Consider the following 20,501-nt stretch of genomic DNA (forward strand, 5'->3'; position numbering starts at 1 on the left):
ACAGCTTTTGTACCTTTATTTTTGACAGTGTATAAGTCTGAATGTATGCAGCATTATGTAGTAGGATTACATTAGTGAGTCCCAAAACATGGCACGTAGAAAATAGCACGCTAAATTGCATTCTTGGTCAAAGTAATATTGCATGAAATCTTTTTAGTGTCTGTTTTAGAAGTATGCAAATTGTGATGCAACCCAAGCTGGTTCTGAAGTTAATTAAAATTGACATCTTGACAGGGAAGAGATTTAAAAGAGAAGATTAAACCATTTAAATCACCACACGTACATTGTGCATAAGAGACAAAAACAAAGCAAATCCTAAAAGGATTTACTCAGAACTAAATATTTGATGTACTAGCTTGATCAAAATGATAAAGCAGGTATAGCTACAGGCGATAAGGACATTGATTAAAACAAGAGTGGTGAAAAGGAGTAATGGACAGATAAAAAGAAAAGAGCAATTGTCCAGTGAAAGAAAATAAGATGTTGTACCTTTGCTTATGTGTTTTTTTTTTTTTTGTATCACTTCATTGAGGTATTTCAACTCAAATCATTTTTATGTCTGTTATAGGGCTGGGAATCGATTAAAAATAATCGATTCTTTGATTCTGAGGCGCTGCGAATCAAGAGTCAGGAATCGACTCCTTTTTAATAGCCTGTAGTACAACCCCCTCACCTTTGAATCACACAGTCACCTGTAAATATAAGTTTAATCTTCAGAAGAACTGAGATGGATAAATTCTATACCTGTAGCATGATAAATCATTGTTAAGATGCATCAGATCGTCTCTCGCTTCATAAAACCTTTATAAAGAAACACGAAATAGCAAGAACAGTGACTAGTAGATATTAAAGAGAGGTAGATCCGTCTGTCATATACAGGTATTTTTATGCATGTTTATGCATATCATTCATTATTAATATACTTAACACTTTGTCTTGTCTAGTATTTTTACAATTCACTCAAAATTAATACATCACCCCATAGGAGATCATCCAATGTATTGGAAGTACCTTAAAAAAGAGACAGTTTTTCATATCATTACACGTTCTTTAGCTTGAAAACAGCTGTTAAATAAAAATCTTCATTTATGAATACATTGGAGTTGGAGAAAAAAGAGGTATGTTCCCACATGTTCCTTTAGTGAATAAAGAAGGAATCAAAAAAGAATTGAAAACAACAGTGCGGAATCGATTCTTGGAATTCATTCCTTTGATTCCAGACCCAGGAAAAAATTCAGAATTGAACAGCCCTAGTCCCTTAATTTGTCTGATAAGTACAGCGGGGAAATAAGTATTTGACACATCAGCATTTTTATCAGTAAGGGGATTTCTAAGTGAGCCATCAAGCCAAATATTGAATTCATACAAAGAAATCAGAACATTTAAGTATACAAGTTGAGTCATAATAAATAAAGTGAAATGACACAGGGAATAAGTATTGAACATATGAACAGAACAAGGTGCAAAATGGCATGGAAAGCCAGGAGATCACCTGAAATCTGTCAATATTGAGAGAGAAACCCTGCCCCATATCAGTACTAGTACTAGTTTTACTAGTATCAATTACTAGTACTAGTAATTGAAATCAGCTGCTTTAGTCCTAATTGATGGCCTATAAAGGCTTCTCATTAGAGGTACAGAGGAAAGACTTCATGATGGGTAAAAGCAAAGAACTCTCTCAAGATCTTCATAATCTTATCGTTGAAAAGCATTTTGATGGGAATGGTTATAGACGCATTTCCAGAATGCTGAATGTTCCTGTGAACACTGTGGGGGCCATTGTCCGAAAATGGAAAGAGCATCACTTCACCATAAACCGGCCACGATCAGGTGCTTCCCTTAAGATCCCTGTCCGAGTAGTCCAAAAAATAATCAGAAGAGTTCCCCAAGAGCCAAGAACCTTAGGAAGACCTTGCATCAGCAGGTACTGTTGTTTCAAAGAAAACTATAAACAATGCACTGAACCGCAATGGTATCCATGCATGCTCACCATGCAAGATTCTGTTGCTTAATAAAAAGCATATTGAGGCTCGGTTAAAGTTTGCGAAAGAGCATTCTTAGATGCCTGTGGTTTGTTGAGAGACTATAGTATGGTTAGATGAAAGCAAAATGGAACTTTTGTCATTCTACACACCATGTTTGGAGAAGAAATGGCACTGCCCACCACCCCAAAAAGCATCATGGTTTGGGGCTGCTTTTTAGCAAGGGGTACTGGCAGACTTCATATTATTGAAGGCAGGATGAATGGAGAAATGTACCAGGACATTCTGGATAAAAACCTTCTGCCATCTACCAGAAAGCTGAAAATGAAAAGAGGTTGGACACTTCAGCAAGACAATGATCCCAAACACAAGGCCAAGGAAACAATGAAGTGGTTTCAAAGAAAGAAAATCAAGTTGCTTGAATTGCCCAGTGAGAGAACTGAAGATCAAAGTTCATAAAAGAGGCCCAAGGAACCTTTAAGATTTAAAGACCATTTGTGTGGAAGAATGGGCCAGAATCACTCCTAAGCAAAGAGGCGTCTAGAAGCTGTATTCACCAACAAAGGCTTTTCTACAAAGTATTAAAAGTGTGTTTAATACTTATTCCATGTGTCATTTCACTTTATTTATTATGACTCAACTTGTATACTTAAATGTTCTGATTTCTTTGTATGAATTCAATATTTGGCTTGATGGCTACATCTGGTGGAAATTTTGTGTCAATAGCCAACTTAGAAATCCCCTTACTGATAAAAATGCTGATGTGTCAAATACTTATTTTTCCCGCTGCTTATATGTGTAATAAATCGTATGTATTAATCAACCATAAACTATTAGGGAAAATATAATTGTATACAATTACTCAAGCAAATTTAAAAGCTTTTAGCTTTTTTATTAATAATAAACAAGAAACAAATTATATAAAAGCTTCATTGGCTAGTAATAAAATACCATCTCCTGAACCTTGAATCCACAGTTCACAACCAAGCATTTTATTTTGTGCCAGAAACCCATTTATTTCTCCAAATCTGCTTTAAATGCTCGTCTTGTTTTATGCTAACGTCCGTCTGGAGCACCTGAGAATAGATTATGATAATATCTTAATTCAACAGCTGCCGCATGTCTCTGACACAGACGTTCCCGAAATAACATTATATGCCTTTACACTAGCCTAGGATAAACAACAGCATGGAGATCTGATGGCTTGATTGGTTCCACATTGGACAACGTGCACAGAAAAATCCCAGCATGTCATATAGTTAACGCCGTCTGCATATTTACCCACCTGCGGGCAGGCGAACACAATTCTGTTTGTGTAACAGGAAACCGTGCGGATCATTGTAAACATGTAATGTAGACCCGATTCAGTTCAATTTCAGGTTTGTGCAACAGGCATAAAAGCAGATCTGTCCTCCGATGCCCGAATTCATAGAGTGCCCAGTAGGAGAACTGTTACCAACTCATTCATTTGGGCAATTGTAAGAGATTCTCGGTAGCTGTGTGTTAGGTGATTTGTATTTTAGCCACGCAGGATTCAAAGAGAATAGGCAATCTGTATGTTTTGTCCTGTCTGATTGTTGACTGTCTGGAAAAAAAACGCTGCAGTCCCATGCAGCAGTCCAGACATCTCTGCTGCCTTTGTTCATTAGTCACAACATTCCTACTGCTTTTTAGCATGGTAAATAAACCATTCAAAGCTTGCGGTGCTTGCAGAAAGCACCTTTCGTTGCTGCAGATTTCAGGTTGTACAGAATTCAAAGGGAATAGAAGATGATAGTAGCTGTAAATTCCCCTTTTGCACGGCTGCCCTGTTGTATTGAGTCATGGTCAATCCACTGTTTATATAAGACAAAGAACTCAATGGCCTGTCAAATGCAGACTCCCAAAGGCAGTAATCGGTCGGACACAACCAATTAAAACATAAAATACAATATATAACAAATAGAAAAGATCATGCAAAGACAATTATAAAGTGCAGACTTGATCATTTTGCAGTGCTGGAATAATTGGATGACTTAATTGGCTTATGAAGAATTGCGTTTAAAGGATTGTTGTATTTTTGACGTGCTTGACATTTGTAATGATTTGTAAGATAAGAAGCACACTTCCAATTTATTAATAATGCTGTTATAGGACAACGATGTACACATGTGTCAATCCTCACATTTGTTCAATTACAGTTACGGCATGCAATAGTATAGATGTTGTTAAAATGAATTACTTCATTAGAAGTGAAGCACTGTTATGTTTTCATATCTCTATAGACTTTTTCAGGGTTGCAGTAATCACAGATAGTGGGTTTAATTTTAAAATCATTTTTAATTTTAGCTTTGAACTACAACGGCTGTTAATTTACTGTATTTAATGAGCTCTGATATGAGATTTAGAAATGAAAGATGACCTATTCGGTCAATAAACAGCACAATGCATCCATTGTGCCTTCAGCCCAGATACTGCTTAATTATTTATTGTTTATTTTGTTTTTCAAGCTGCTTGTCACAGATCAATTTACTGTATTTAAACATTTTTATTGCATGTATTATTCAGGTTGCCGTTTTTAGGCCTCATTACGTGGTTTGTTTAGATTGTAATTTCCATTGTATTGTATGACCTATTGTCTCAATCCACTAGTTCAATGAAATTCTGGTTGAATGAGTATTCTTTCTTAGGAGATTTCTTTTTACTTTGCTTGACTCAAGCTGTGCCTAATGAAAGGGCTTGGCGATTGAGACACACGTACACACATCATTAGGGACTCCTACCTCCAACCATGCATCTTTCCTTCTGTTTCTCTCCATCTCGGTTTAATGAGGCATGATATAATACCGAAACAGAATGTTGAGCAGCTGTAGAACTTTGCAGAACCTGCAGACCTGCATGTGTGCACACAAACACACCATACAAATCCATTTACTGTACACATAACATTTTTACATCCAACAATTGTATCCTGCTGCAAACAGAAGAAAATTGCATAATCTTACAAAGCTTCAGCATACTCGTAGTGTATATGCATATACACTCACCTAAAGGATTATTAGGACCACCATATTAATACTGTGTTTGACCCCTTTTGCCTTCAGAACTGCCTTAATTCTACGTGGCATTCATTCAACAAGGTGCTAAAAGCATTCTTTAAAAATGTTGGCCCATATTGATGGGATAGCATCTTGCAGTTTATGGAGATTTGTGGGATGCACATCCAGGGCACGAAGCGTCATTCCACCACATCCCAAAGATGCTCTATTGGGTTGAGATCTGGTGACTGTGGGGGCCATTTAAGTACAGTGAACTCGTTGCCATGTTCAAGAAACCTATTTGAAATGATTCGAGTTTTGTGACATGATGCATTATCCTGCTGGAAGTAGCCATTAGAGGATGGGTACATGGTGGTCATAAAGGGGTGGACATGGTCAGAAGCAATGCTCAGGTAGGCTGTGGCATTTAAATGATGCCCAATTAACACTGATGGGGCCCAAAGTGTGCCAAGAAAACATCCCCCACACCTTTACATCACCAGCCTGCACAGTGGTAACAAGGCATGATGGATCCATGTTCTCATTTTGTTTTATGCCAAATTCTGACTCTACCATCTGAATGTCTCAACAGAAATCGAGACTCATCAGACCAGGCAATATTTTTCCAGTCTTCAACTGTCCAATTTTGGTGAGCTTGTGCAAATTGTAACCTCTTTTTCCTAAAAGTAGTGGAGATGAGTGGTACCCGGTGGGTTTTCTGCTGTTGTAGCCCATCCGCCTCAAGGTTGTGCGTGTTGTGGCTTTACAAATGCTTTGCTGCATACCTCGGTTGTAACGAGTGGTTAACTTCAGTCAAAGTTGCTCTTCTATCAGCTTGAATCAGTCGGCCCATTCTCTTCTGACCTCTAGCATTAACAAGGCATTTTCGCCCACAGGACTGCCGCATACTGGATGTTTTTCCCATTTCACACCATTCTTTGTAAACCCCAGAAATGGTTGTGCATGAAAATGCAGAGTAACTGAGCAGATTGTGAAATACTCAGACCGGCCAACAACAATGCCATGCTCAAAACTGCTTAAATCACCATTCTGACATTCAGTTTGTAGTTTAGGAGATTGTCTTGACCAGGACCACACCCCTAAATGCATTGAAGCAACTGCCATGTGATTGGTTGATTAGATAATTGCATTAATGAGAATTTGAACAGGTGTTCCTAATAATCTTTTAGATGAGTGTATGTTATTGACAGATATCAATGGTGAATTAGATCAATTTAAAACCGAATACTTGAATGAAAAGTACCAGAGACTGAACAATGAACATTTAATGAATGCATCTGTGCCTCAGAGCTTCGGGGAATTCAATAAGAATGAATTGTGCAGTTTGAACGTGCCATTTATTTGCATGCTGCATGTGTTGCTTCAGTGTGGATTCAGAAAAGCAAGTATTCAACAAAGGAAATGTGCCTACAAGTACCATGGCATGGCATGATTTTTGGCTTTCAGGCTGACTCTGAGTAGCTGGTTGTTTGTGACCTGTCATACTGTATTACTGTGGAATTTTTAAGCAATGTAAAAATGTATTTAACCTATGACATTTAAGAAGCTCAGATAAAAAAGCCGCTAAAATATAACCTTTGTCAAAAATGAGATAATGATATTGACCGAATGCTTCACTTTAAATCCGCATAATCCCATCCTCAGGCCATTCAGAAATAGTGCTTTGTTGGCAGAAACCGCTAAACACCACTTCAATTTTTTACCAAAGTGCACAAAAGATGCATTTCATGAACGACGGCATGCAAAACGACTGTGGATCACATTCAAACTTATGTCCCTTGTGAGTACTTAGACCTGGATACAACCCGTATGTGGCAGTCACATGGATCACAGCGCCCCCTAATGTGTGGTTCAGTGTCTTTTTCTGACTTTCATTTTTGCAACTGTTTACTATGTTTTGTCCAAAGAAGTGGATTTTTTTAAGAGGTGGAAGTTTTTGCCACAATGAACTTAGAGCAGTGCTTCTCAAACTGTGGGGGGGGGGGGGGTGGCGGGCCTCCTGGGGGTTCCTGAGATAGTGCCAGGGGCACAAAAAATACATTAATTTATCATATATTATGTGTAATTAAACCATATTGTATGGCAGAAGAGCACTTAGTTTGCAGCACTTCGACCTCGAGAGTAGTAATAGTGATGGAAGTTTGAGCAAGATGGGTAGTCAGGAGTGATGATGTTACTGCATGCTGAGGTCGAAGTGCGGCAAGCTAAGTTCTTCCGTCATACAATAGTTCTCATTTTTATCTGCTTAAAAAATCACCACGTTTTATTTTGTGTGCCACCATACTTACTCGTGTAACTACTCATGTCTTTAAATAGGGAAAATATGGAAGTGTTTGGTGGCTTTTAAATTCATCCCTGTTTGGACCCTAAGGAATTAATGGGGCTAGGCTAAATGCTAACACATTCATGACGCACTGAACTGTACAAAGATTAAGTGCATGCATTGAGAAAAGATAGGTATGTTTTCATTTGTCCAGGTTGCAGTATGAACATTATAAAATAAGTTTTCCTTTAAGAGGGTTTTGCATCTGAACTCCTCATTTGGTTTCAATAAGTAGTATGTTAATATAAACATACAAAAGTGTTATGGTAGGCTATAAGTTTTCTGTTGATACTACCAAGTGCAACATAAATAGTGTTTCACATGGCTATTAATAAACATAAATATGTATCCATATTAAATGTTCATGCTAATGGCAAACACTGTGTTGTGACAGGAACTCAATTCTGGTGTCTTCTGGATATTGTGCCCATTAAGAACGAGAAGGGGGAGGTGGTGCTGTTTCTAGTATCACATAAGGACATAACAGACAACAAGAAAGTTCAAGATGAAGAACAGAGTCCAGAAAGAGGTAAGTATTCCTCTATCATCAACTTCACCTGTTTGTATCCCTTTCTCTCCAAAATCAGAGGGAATTGGTAGTTTGATAAGAATGTGGGTCATTGCTGCTTACCTATTCCCTTCAATCTGATTGGTTGATAAGAATGTTGTTCCAAATCCAAAAAGGGTGTCGATCCACAAGCATGTACTGCTCAGGTGAATCACCGTGAACATTGTTGATAAGAAAAGAGATCTGTGCTGAATTTAAGATCGATCTGCCTATCCGTGTTTAGCTTGGGATTAAGAACAAGAAAAGAAACAGTGAGTCACACACAACATAAAATCCCCAAACCTGTGAAATTCCAGTCTCTGAAATAACTTCAGTAATAAAGATAACCTTTCAAAGTGGTGTAATGCTGTGTAAAGAACAAAAGACAACAATGATGAAAAGAGAGAAAAACAAAAGAGGTGTCATGTGTAATAATACTGTAACAGCAAGTAGGTACAGAGACAAAGCATCTAAAACAAAGAGATAATGATTTTAAAAGCGAGAATTATCCTCAATGCCGTACAAGCTTGTTATGGGTTGATTTTCTTAATGTACTAATATTCACACATGCATGTTTCATTAGTCAAAACATATTGTAGACTTCTATTATTTTCATAGTAAAACAAGATTTGGCTGATTTATTTTTACAACCTACAGTATATCGGTTTCACTATTTCACAAATTTGGCAGAAAGTATAGCACCACATGCACACCATGAACCCCAGGTCCCGTCAAGGTCATATTTAGCAGTCCCATCCTGTCCTCTATATCTTATTCTCTCTCTTTCTTGGCTGAGTCATGCATTGTGTGTGTGTCCATGCAGGCTAGCATCTCATGTGGTCCTTTTTGTTTCTGTAAGCCTAACACCTCTTCTCTCCAGAGACATAGATAGAGAGATTAAAAGACACACAGACATGACACAGAAAAGGAAAGCTTGGCACAGAAATGTGAAGCTCCTTTAAACAAGTGTCCTGAGCCAGCTTACAGCTGCTGTTATTGCTTTTGGCTGAGGGATGTGGATTAAACTGGCACAATGATACATCTGATCAATGACATCAACACATTTAAAGTGAATTGGAGGAGATCATTTGAAAAGAATGAGGTTACATTGTTTATCATGTTGACTCAATGTTCTTTTAAAAATGTTCGTTTGACTCAATGTCCATTTAATTCAACAAGATATGAAAAGAAATAAAGATTTGGAAGACGTATAGTCATTAGGCCTTGCTAGGTGTCTATCCCAAATATTCGTGTAAGGAAAAAAAATACAATTAAACAGAACAGAGCTAAAACACCCTACTATGTACCATTAGGTACAAAAATGTATATATTTAGTACCATTATGTACCTTTGAGATATAAATCTTTGAGACACTAATAAGATCTTTTTGGTACTACAACACTATTTGACAGTGCAGATGATTTATGTTAAGAAAAATCTAAAAAGTAAAATGATCATACATTAAAGGATTAGTAAATTTTCTTAAAAAAAAAAAAAATTCAAATAATTTACTCACCACATTGTCATCCAAAATGTTGATGTCTTTTTTTGTTCAGTCGAGAAGAAATTATGTTTTTTGAGGAAAACATTCCAGGATTTTTCTCATTTTAATGGACCCCAACACCTAACAGTTTTAATGCAGTTTAAAATGGCAGTTTCAAAGGACTCTAAATGATCCCAAACGATGCATAAAGGTCTTATCTAGCGAAACGAGTGTCATTTTTGGCAAGAAAAAAAATTCACTTTTAAACCACAACTTCTCATCTTCCTCCGTTAGTGTGACGCACCAGTGTGACCTGGTGCGTCACACGAAGGAAGGAAGATGAGAAGTTGTGGTTTAAAAGTGCATGTTTTTTATTTTCCTTGCCAAAAATGATAATCGTTTCGCTAGATAAGACCCTTATGCCTCGTTTGGGATCATTCAGAGTCCTTTGAAACTGCAATTTTAAACTGCATTAAAACTGGAAAGTGTTGGGATCCATTAAAGTCCATTTAAAATGAGAAAAATCCTGGAATATTTTCCTCAAAAAACATAATTTCTTCTCGACTGAACAAAGAAAGACATCAATATTTTGGATGACATGATGGTGAGTAAATTATCTGGATTTTTTTTAAGAAAATGGACTAATCCTTTAAGTAATTTCAGTTTAAATAACATAAATGCTTCTTCTTTTACAATCCCCCCACCCACGTAGCATGTCAGGCATGCTGTAGTTACACTTAGATTGCTATGTAAAATCCACAAAAATAACAAAATGTAATAAAAACAAGATTTACATTTTTTTTTTTTACAAATTTACACCCTTAGTACATCATCTCACCACTAGGCCATTATTCTTTGTCCCCAATAAATGCCCCTTCTTCTCCAATAAACATCCATTTTACCCAATATTCTGTAGGACATTTTTTCATAAGCTGCCACTTTCCCCCGCTCTATAATCCAATCATGGAAAAAAGGCGAACCCGCTATTCGCAATCCTCTCATAATATTTTTTCTCCCTATCATAATACTTACAGTATTCGTATCTTATTGGTCCTCTCAACATCAGATCCTAGAAGAAAGGGGTCTCCCAGGACATAAAGATTGGGGCAAAATGGTAAATCTTTGTAATTTTGACATTGCATATGGCTACTCTCTTTTCAGATGAGGAGACAGGGTTGGAAGTGCACAAAGTCACACGACCACCTGGCTTCAATGCCAACCGGCGACGCAGTAGAGCTGTGCTGTACCAGCTGTCTGGACATCTGCAGAAACAAGACAAGAGCAAACTCAAGATCAACAATGTAAGAGACAAGTTAACACGGCCTCACACCATAAATGCATGTTTGTCCTCGGCCCAGCCTGGTCATTGGGTGATGTACAGTACAGCATGTTCTTAGTAATCTCAGACTCTGTATTTACCGTATTTTCATTGAACATGAAAATAATACAGAGTAGAAAAGTGACCTTGGCAGATAACAATACTCTGTATTCATACAGTAGAAAAGGCAACCAAGGCATGCTTATTAGATTTTTCTCACATTTATTTGATTAATCCTGTAGTCGTTCGTGACTGGCTTTTTACGCACCTCAACTAAACCTGTACATATTCAACTTAATGTTTCCAAACTTATAGAACATGTTTGGAGAAAAGCCGCCCATCCCGGAGTACAAAGTGGCGGCCATTCAGAAGAGCCGCTTCATTCTCCTTCATTACGGCACCTTCAAAGCTGGCTGGGATTGGCTGATTTTGTTAGCCACCTTTTATGTAGCAGTTACCGTTCCCTACAACGTCTGCTTCACCGTCGTCGGTGGGCGGGACGAGGCGTCGACCCCCAGAAATCCACCGAGTGTAAGCGACATCCTGGTGGAAATCCTTTTCATGTTAGGTGAGGCACAGTCATCATTAAATTACTTTAGTCAAAAATAATGGTGTATACTGTATAATGCTCATGCCAGGACACAACTACAGTTTCTGGCAGCTTTTAATACGGCTGTGCGAACAAGCCACAGAAGTGCCATCTCAGTAATGGTATGCAGGTGACGTTAAATGTCTTGCTGTTAGCCATGTGTTAAATTAAAGTAACCAGGGCTGTTGCTGCTAGATTTCCTTAGTATAGAAATGTAAAGTGAATACGGAGAACCAGATCTGTCTTTGCATTCCAAAACCACACAGTTTTTTTTAGACAAAATCACTTAAATATCTACTGCTATTGAAGCTTTAAACACAAATGAGAGAGAGTTCAGCAAATGTCAATGCAGAGGATGCATGAGGTACATTTGAGGACTCTCAGTATTCTCAGGAAAAAAAAAATTCTCAGAATGTTTGTTTTATAAAAGCTGTCCCCTGGATGATACCCTTTCAAAAAGTACACCTTTGTACTTGTTAAAGGGTGCATAGTACCTCAAAGGTACATAATAGTAGCAAATGCACACATATCTGTACCTAAATGGACCTTTTTGAAGCGTACCATCCTAGAGACAGCTTATGTACCATTTATTCTGAAAGAGTATATTGATATTCAGGTCTATTAGATGAAAAATGGTAATAAGCCATTAACTCTAGATTTTAATTGTCATAAAGCTTCACAGCGTGCAAAGACGCATTTGTTACTGTAGTGTTGTTATCCTCACTTAACATTTCTTAGGAGCAGTTAGTGTTTAATGACAATGTGTTTCTGCTCATTACACACAGTTTCATAATGCAGAAATGAACAGTTTGAAAAAAAAAACCATTTTGCAAAAAAAATGTTTTTGCTGAAGATCTGTGCATAATAATTAAGGTTTTAAAAAGTTTCTGTTTTTTTATAAATCGTGGACTGGCATTGTAATGATACTAATGATGTCACCGGTCATGTTGGTCTTATTTTCTTCTGTGGCAGATATTGTACTAAACTTTCGCACCACGTTTGTGAGCACATCAGGCCAGGTGGTGTATGATGCGCGCTCTATCTGTGTGCATTATGTGACCACCTGGCTCTTCGTGGACCTGATAGCTGCGCTACCTTTCGACTTGTTGTATGCCTTTAATGTCAGTGTGGTAAGTGTGTTTTTGTATCTTTTGTATAGCTTATTTTCTACAGTATGCCATTTTAAAGAGTTCTGTTATGTATTCTACTGTATGTTGTGCTTTATACAAAGTACAAAAGCTGTCACTGGGATGGGACCCTTTAAAAAGGTCCTAATATGTACCATTTATTTATTGACATGTAAACATTTGGTACAAATAATATGTACATTTGAGGTACTAATATGCACTCTTTAGGTACAAAAATGTACTTTATGAAAGGGTACCACCTGATCAGTGACAGTTTTGTACCATTTCTTCCAAAAATGTAGCCATGCATTCAGTCTCTGTGTGTTCAGTACTTTGGAGTTCATCTGCTGAAAACGGTTCGACTGCTGCGGCTTCTCCGCTTGCTGCAAAAGCTGGAGCGTTACTCTCAATACAGCGCCGTGGTGCTCACTCTACTCATGTCCATGTTTGCACTGCTGGCTCACTGGATGGCCTGTGTCTGGTACGTCATCGGCCGCAGCGAAATTGAGAATAGCCCTGGTTCCTGGGACATCGGTAAGCAAAATTTTAGTAAATCTACTAACCTAATCAATTTACATTTCAATTTAAACAGCTTAAAATGAGAGTTTTAATCATATAAATCTTTAAGGTCCTTTCTTGAATGTTGGTCGAGCTAAAACAGAAATCCACCAAAATTGTATGCAAAAAAATGAAATCTCTCTTTTACACTTGTTATATGTTTTCAAAGTGGTGATTATTAAAGATGTACACTTTGCCTGCTAATATGCCCATTATGTTGTAAATGTACAACAACCTCCACGTGATACATAGACTATCTTTTCATTCCTATCTTTTGGTGAGGTAGAAATAAATTTACAGATTAGATAGACACGTGAACCGAAATAAAGCCAGACGTAATGTGTTTTGTCAGAGGACCAGGACAATCTCTTTGGCTCTGTGAATAGAACATCACCTCCAAAGAACTGATGAAGCAGTCATCCATTAAAGACATTAGATTCTCACCATTCATTTCAGCTGCTGGATAGACGCCGTATCTCGCCCTTTTTAGGTTTGTTCATGATAACATGAACTGGTAAATTACCTGAAAATGAAATAGACCTGACATCGCAAGAAAAAAAGAAACAGAGCAGTAGTGAGAGAAGATGTGTCATGACATTGAGATGATTCAGACAGCACAAATCTCCCGGGCCCTGATTTACTAAAGGTCATGGTACCTCAAAGAGAAAAGCTACTTAATCAAATTGCTGTTAAAAGTGTAAGATTGAATTGCAACATTCTGAATTTATTCAGGTTTTTAGTGAGAATTGCAAGCGAGTGCCATTTTCATGCGTGAGTGACCATTATTTTAAGTAATCACCTGAAATACACCCACAAAGATTGAGCATACACTATTAAACATATAGATGCTAAAATTTGAATTTTTTTGAAGCAATGCCATATTTGTGGTTTCACTGAAAAACATTTTTTTTTAAGTTTTTTTTTTAATTGTAAGATTGCACATTTGATGGATTGCACAGGCTTAGTACTTTAATTTTATCTTGAATTTTAGTAATTTAAAGACTCTTCTCATTTTGGACAGACAAACACCATCTGTCATATTTAGTGGTAGTGTTTCTGATTGGCCACTGAGTTATAAAACATCAGTAATAACCTGGGGCGCATTTATGTCCTAAGCAACCAATATTCTTACACTGAATTCTGGCCAGTGGTCCAAATTGCACCCACATGGTTGGCTTGGAAAGCAGGAATGCTTTAGTTTCTAGATTTAGTATCTGCCTGTGTGCCAACAATACCCTCTTGCCCAGTTTAACATGGCCAGACCTTTACATTTTTAAGTACATGAGGCTATTTGGACACATCTAGTTTTCCAGGGCTAGTGGTAAAAGCCCAGTTACTTGTTTTGCACATCAAATTTTTTGAACCCAAAGTCTATTTTTGTGTTTTACTATTGACAGTGTTAAATATTGAACAGTTATTAGATTTATAAGAACTTGCTATAGATCTGTGTTTTTTTTGTTGCTATCTGTCAATTTGCAGTTCTTGATGTAAGATTATTGACATATTAAAATAAATATACTTTTCAATACTGGTTTGTATTTGGTTCTGATGGGAATAGGGAAATGTTAATGGACTGAAGACGATCAATAATAAAATATTTCTCTGAGGGCTCCTCCAGCTCCACCCCCAACTCTATCTGATGGGTTGCCTTTTTCTGTCCTGTCCTTCGATTCCCTTCTCCTCTTTTCTGCTCTCGCTTTCTTTTTTGGAGACATCACTCAGCTTATTCTCCTCACATACCTTATCATAACCCTATAGTTTTAAATGCCTGCTGTCCAGCAAACCTTAAAAGACTAGGGGGAATTTTAAATGTAATTTAAAATTAAGAGAGAAATTCATGAAATGAAAATGTGAATACAAAACACCAAAGATTTAAAGTGGTTTTAAAAGAAGATTGTGAAAAGATTTGATGTGTGCAATAGGAACAAAATGCATTTCTACTTTGGTCTTTATCTTAAGTTCCTCTCTTAGTTCCTTCTTGATGTTTTCCATCACATACATGACAAATATAATGTCAGCCTTGAGCAAATCAATGTCTCTCTGACCTGTTATTTCACAGCGTGTGTACAAACCCTATTATACAGTATATCCCCCAGCTAAGAGTGTCCTATAAGTGTCCTTCACCTACCACTTGACATTCCTCTCTGCCTAAAGCTTCATCTTTACCTCTATTACTGTACCCTATTGTACTGAATAATGTGCAACTCATTAGTTCTCTTCTCTAGATGTGAATGATGTGTCCCTTATATCCAAGTCATATTGCATTATCTTTAAGATGTCTAATAAATATGGACAACAGGAAACTCTAGCCTTGTAATAGGGGGTAGGGGCACTAATATCCTATTTGTAAAACCTACTTATTAAGTCAGTAGGTGAAGGAGCTCACCTATTAAAAACGTCAATAAATGTCAATGTTACTATGCCAGATATGCTATATTGCAAACATTGCTAAGTAAAACACTTTTGCCTGAGTCAATCTGCTTTTGACAGCAAAAGTAAAAATACAATAGAGTTATATTCCTATCTGCAAAAATCCTTTATCAGAACATAATTACAAAAATCTTCATGCGACACCCACAGAAGCAAAGATACCACACCACAATAATATAATATACAGAGAAACATACATTGCTAGAAGAAGGATCAGAAACTAAAGTGAAAGTGTGTATCTGTAGTAAGCTTGCTGTTGTTCCAATCTGTTAAAAAAATCTAAAGTCAAACTAGTCGCTGTCTGAATTCTTGCCAAATATTTCTTGTACGCGTTCGACACTATGTGAATGTTTGTAGAAGTGTTTTTGTTTGTGTATTTGTAGAGATGTTTTTTAGTATGTGTGATTGCGCTTCAAACCTTCTCTGACAACTCCTAGCAAGAGATTCTCTGGCATACGTTTTTCTCCATCATTCTCTTCTTTCACACCCCATCAGTCTCCTGTCAGTTTTCCTCGTTCTTTCTAAAAATTTTAGTGCAAATTCCACATGGTACCTGCACTACTATCAAGTTAGGAGCTAGGAAACCAACAACGAGAGAGAGAGAGAGGAGAGGGAGAGAGAGAACAAGAGGAAAAACAGAATCAATCCCACTGGGAATAAAAGTAAAAAAAAGTTTCAGATTCAGCCTACTACAATTAACTGATATTTAAAGGAATAGTTCATTTTCTTAAAAAAATCCAGATAATTTACTCACCACCGTGTCATCCAAAATGTTGATGTCTTTCTTTGTTCAGTCGAGAAGAAATTATGTTTTTTGAGGAAAACATTGCAGGATTTTTCTCATTTTAATGGACTTTAATAGAGCCCAACATTTAATACTTAACTCAACACTTAACAGTTTTTTCAATGGAGTTTAAAAGGACTCTAAACGATCCCAAAACGAGGCATAAGGGTCTTATATAGCGAAACGAAACGAAGAAAAATAAAAAATATGCACTTTAAATCACAACTTCTTGTCTAGGTCCTGTCCTGCATGACCTAACGTAAATGCGTAGTGACGTACAGAGGTCATGTGTTACATATATGAAACGCACATTTGCGGACCATTGTAAAAAATAAACTGACACAAAGACATTAATTAGTATCATTCCACATACAACAATGTCGGAACGGTCCTCTTTCTCAACACTTGTAAACACTGGTTTCGCGTTCGTCCTCTGTGACCTCTTGACGTCATGACGTATTGCGTGGGGTCACGCTGGCGCATCACGACCGGATCTAGACGAGAAGTTGTGGTTTAAAAGTGCATATTTTTTATTTGTCTTGTCGAAAATGACAATCATTTCGCTAGATAAGACCCTTATGCCTTGTTTGGGATCGTTTAGAGTCCTTTGAAACTTCGTTGAAAAAACTGTTAAGGGTTGAGTTAAGTATTAAATGTTGGGCTCTATTAAAGTCCATTAAAATGAGAAAAATCCTGCAGTGTTTTCCTCAAAAAACATAATTTCTTCTCGACTGAACAAAGAAAGACATCAACATTTTGGATGACATGGTGGTGAGTAACTTATCTGGATTTTTTTTTAGAAAATGGACTATTCCCTAAATACACCCAGGCTTCAGGACCATGGACAGGGACAGTTGGTCTGTATCTACTTAGTTGTGAAAGTGACTTTGGGCAGAGACCATGTGCGCACTGCAAAATTTTGGGAGTTTCAATTATATGTAAGTGTTGTATTGAATCCCCTGAAATTAATATTCTATGTGTGAGCAGAAGATAGGAGCCAGAAATGATGATGATACTGGAAGGTGATGCAATCCTATGTCTAAGGTGATATTTTGGCAAAGTAGATGGGTGATGTTTTACCTTCCAGCAATTTTCAGATAACTGCTGTGAACTTAGGCACAGGCTTTGTTTACGTTGCTGCTTTTGAACAACACTCTCTCTGTGGGTTGTCTCTGTAGCGCAGGGCTGATGGGAGTTAGATTTGCTCAAAAGTCACATAAATGTGTTTACGGGATTTTTTAGCACTGCAGATCATCCAAGCTGTTTAAGATTCGAAATTCAGAAGAGGAAGGACCGCATTAAACGTATTTAGTTACAGTCAGTGTGTGTACGTGACCAGACAGTGTTAGCTTAGAGATACTTTGGAACCATTGACAGTAAACACAGGCAGTGGTGACAGATAAAAAATTACTATTAATATGATGCGGGTCTGAAAACAGTAACTGTCATCTGAAAAGTTAAAGGGGTAGTTTACCCAAAAATTAAAATTCGTCATGTACTCACCCTCGTGTTGTTCTAAACCTGTATGAGTTCCTTTGAATACAAAAGAAAATATTTTTAACAGTGATGGTAAACAGTTGATGGTACCCATTGACTTCCATAGTATTTGTTTATCCATAGGTACAATCGACTGTGTGGTTCCCATAATTATCACAAAATCTTCTTTTGGAACAATTAGATTATTGAAATACTCCAAAGCTATGACAAACTACAAATATAAGATTTTCATTGACCATAATAAATCAGTCATTCCCATTTTGTCTCCCTTTTTATAGGCTGGTTGCATGAGCTGGGTAAACGTCTGGGCACCCCCTACTTCCTTTCCCCTCTTGCATCCCTCATTCCTGATTCGCTGCGCCCCACCATACTAGATGGATTGGTGGTTAATACAAGCCAGTGGAATGGCACAGATCTGGTGGGACATGACTCTGGGGTGAACTCAAGCCAGTGGAACACTACAGGGGCGGCGGGGCCTGCTAGCACTACACCTGCAGGACAGACTGGAGTTGTACTGGGAGGCGGGCCCTCAATTCGGAGTTCATACGTGACGTCACTGTATTTCGCGTTGAGCAGTCTGACCAGTGTGGGTTTTGGCAATGTCTCAGCTAATACTGACTCGGAGAAGATCTTCTCTATCTGCACCATGTTGATTGGAGGTACGTATTGGAAAATGCAGGTACAGATTCACTTTAGAATTAAATGACTGGGAAACAAGTCAATGTTTTCAATCATGTAAAATGTAAAATTAGATTAAGAGTTAACTGGTTCTACTTTTCTCAGGAAAATACAGGCTGTGAAAAGTATTTGTGATATTGGAGATTACAACCGTGCAAATGTTCATGAATCGATTTAGCTCATTGTGTTGAAACATTAGACATGAGATTAAACCAAATAATAAATGTATGTATTTTTCTAAATAAGTACCAAGAATTTCACATGCTACAGCAGCATCTAGGAGACCACAAGTCCTCATCATGTTCGCCTTTTGGAACAGATCCATGTGTGCCATATTGGACTTCATTTTCCCCAAGGTTTAAACTTTGTACAGAGCTGAATTTCCCAAAGGACTACATTCTTAATGAGACAAGACTGAAGTGCATTCGCCTTATTGAAGTGGTCTTTAGTGAACTATCAGTCGCTATTAGGTTCTGTGTCCAATTCGACTTACATTTCCCACAGGCTTCCGTTTTTAAAGCTCCGACATTTCATTTGACAAAGTTATCTGTTATGCTTTGTTACTTATTGATTATCCCTATCATTAGACAACATTTCCTAGTGGTGGTCACGGTTTATTGACCATCATTTTTACAACCACAGAATCATCAACCCTATTTATAGAATCAGTGATAGATGAGTAAATATTTGAACTGCATACTTATTGATGTTAACACAACATGATGTAGTGTTGGGCAAAACCAAACATGTTTATATACAGGTTGCCTCGATATTATCTAATAAAATACCGTAGTAAATCAGTTCAGCTTATGATTATACTCCAATGATTTAGTTCTAATATGCAATCGTATCTAACTTTGTTTATATGGTCTTAAACACAGTGTGGCATATTTGACATTCTTTTCTTTTTTTCTTCATAAGTCGGTCACTTTTAGCTATTTTAACTATAACTTGTTTACCATCATGATCAGAAATGGAATGTCTTGTTATCTGTTGGGACAGCTGTAATGATTTTTGCTGCTGCATGTGCAGGTTTACGGAAGAAGCCGTGAGATTAGACTGAATTTTATGGCATGTCCTCTGAGCCGTGAGGAGAGAGACACAGGCATCACTGCACTTAAGAGGGCCGCATGAGACCGGCTGAATCTATGCACACACGCATAATGCATACTGAATCTATCTGTCACCAAATCCTACCACTAAGGGCTATAACAGTCCCGGCCAGATGACAGCTTTATTTCTACCCACATCCAGAGATCACACACACACACACACACACACACGTGCGCGCACACACACGGGAGGGAGCACATAGTTGATTAGATTTATCAGTCCACATTATTATGTCCAGTAAACAAGTCAACTGTTGACATAAAACAAGTCAATGTATTGACATACAGTTCTTAATGTATGTCAGCAATTCATTTATTTATTTCAGACTTCATAATATGGTCTGGTAAATGATGTGTGCACTGCAGAAAAGTGAGATTGAGAGCTATATAATGAATGTAAATGGTGTAGCACAAAATAATTTGTATTCTTGGATGATAAATCTCTGATTGAAAATTGTGGTATCTTATTACATTGTAGCATTTAAAGAGTAACTAAACCCCTGGTCAGAGTTAACACAGTCTCACCCCATTTCGTCAATATTTGACGACACTTGACCATTCGTCAATATGTGACGCGGAGGGTATACCTTTCGCGTCATTTTTTGACGAACTGGGGACTTCAATACTATTACGTCCGTTGCATTCTCTTCTTCTATTTTCTTACCAATTTCGCGTCGGTTTAGGGTTAGATTACGCAAAATTAAACCGTGTACGCGAAATTAAACAGTGTACGCGAAATTAAACAGTTGTCACCTGGCGTTGGGGTTAGAAACAGTTGTCACCTGGCGTTGGGGTTAGAGTTAGGTTTGGGTAGGGATGTCATTATGTAAATCTAACCCTAAACCGACGCGAAATTAGTAAGAAAATAGGAGAAGAGAATGCAACGGACGTAATAGTATTGAAGTCCCCAGTTCGTCAAAAAATGACGCGAAAGGTATACCCTCCGCGTCACATATTGACGAATGGTGAAGTGTCGTCAAATATTGACGAAATGGGGTGAGACTGGGTTGTCAGAGTCTGACTCCACCCACTGGG

The 20,501-nt window shown here is 37.6% G+C and overlaps 1 protein-coding gene across 2 annotated transcripts in view; it reads left to right on the top strand.

Annotated features, from left to right (window-relative positions):
* kcnh3 (potassium voltage-gated channel, subfamily H (eag-related), member 3) overlaps window positions 1-20,501 on the top strand; it is a 127,349-nt gene that overhangs the window by 79,303 nt on the left and 27,545 nt on the right. The window contains exons 3-8 of one of the 2 annotated variants that reach the window (XM_065251641.2): window positions 7,738-7,872; window positions 10,535-10,674; window positions 11,007-11,259; window positions 12,253-12,410; window positions 12,710-12,941; window positions 17,955-18,335. In XM_065251641.2, coding sequence (XP_065107713.1) covers window positions 7,738-7,872; window positions 10,535-10,674; window positions 11,007-11,259; window positions 12,253-12,410; window positions 12,710-12,941; window positions 17,955-18,335 — 1,299 coding nt within the window. The remainder of the gene's footprint in view (window positions 1-7,737; window positions 7,873-10,534; window positions 10,675-11,006; window positions 11,260-12,252; window positions 12,411-12,709; window positions 12,942-17,954; window positions 18,336-20,501) is intronic. The other variant, XM_065251642.2, reaches the window with a different exon arrangement.

The sequence above is a fragment of the Paramisgurnus dabryanus genome, chromosome 15 (assembly GCF_030506205.2).
Source record: "Paramisgurnus dabryanus chromosome 15, PD_genome_1.1, whole genome shotgun sequence".
In the NCBI taxonomy this organism is placed as follows: domain Eukaryota; kingdom Metazoa; phylum Chordata; class Actinopteri; order Cypriniformes; family Cobitidae; genus Paramisgurnus; species Paramisgurnus dabryanus.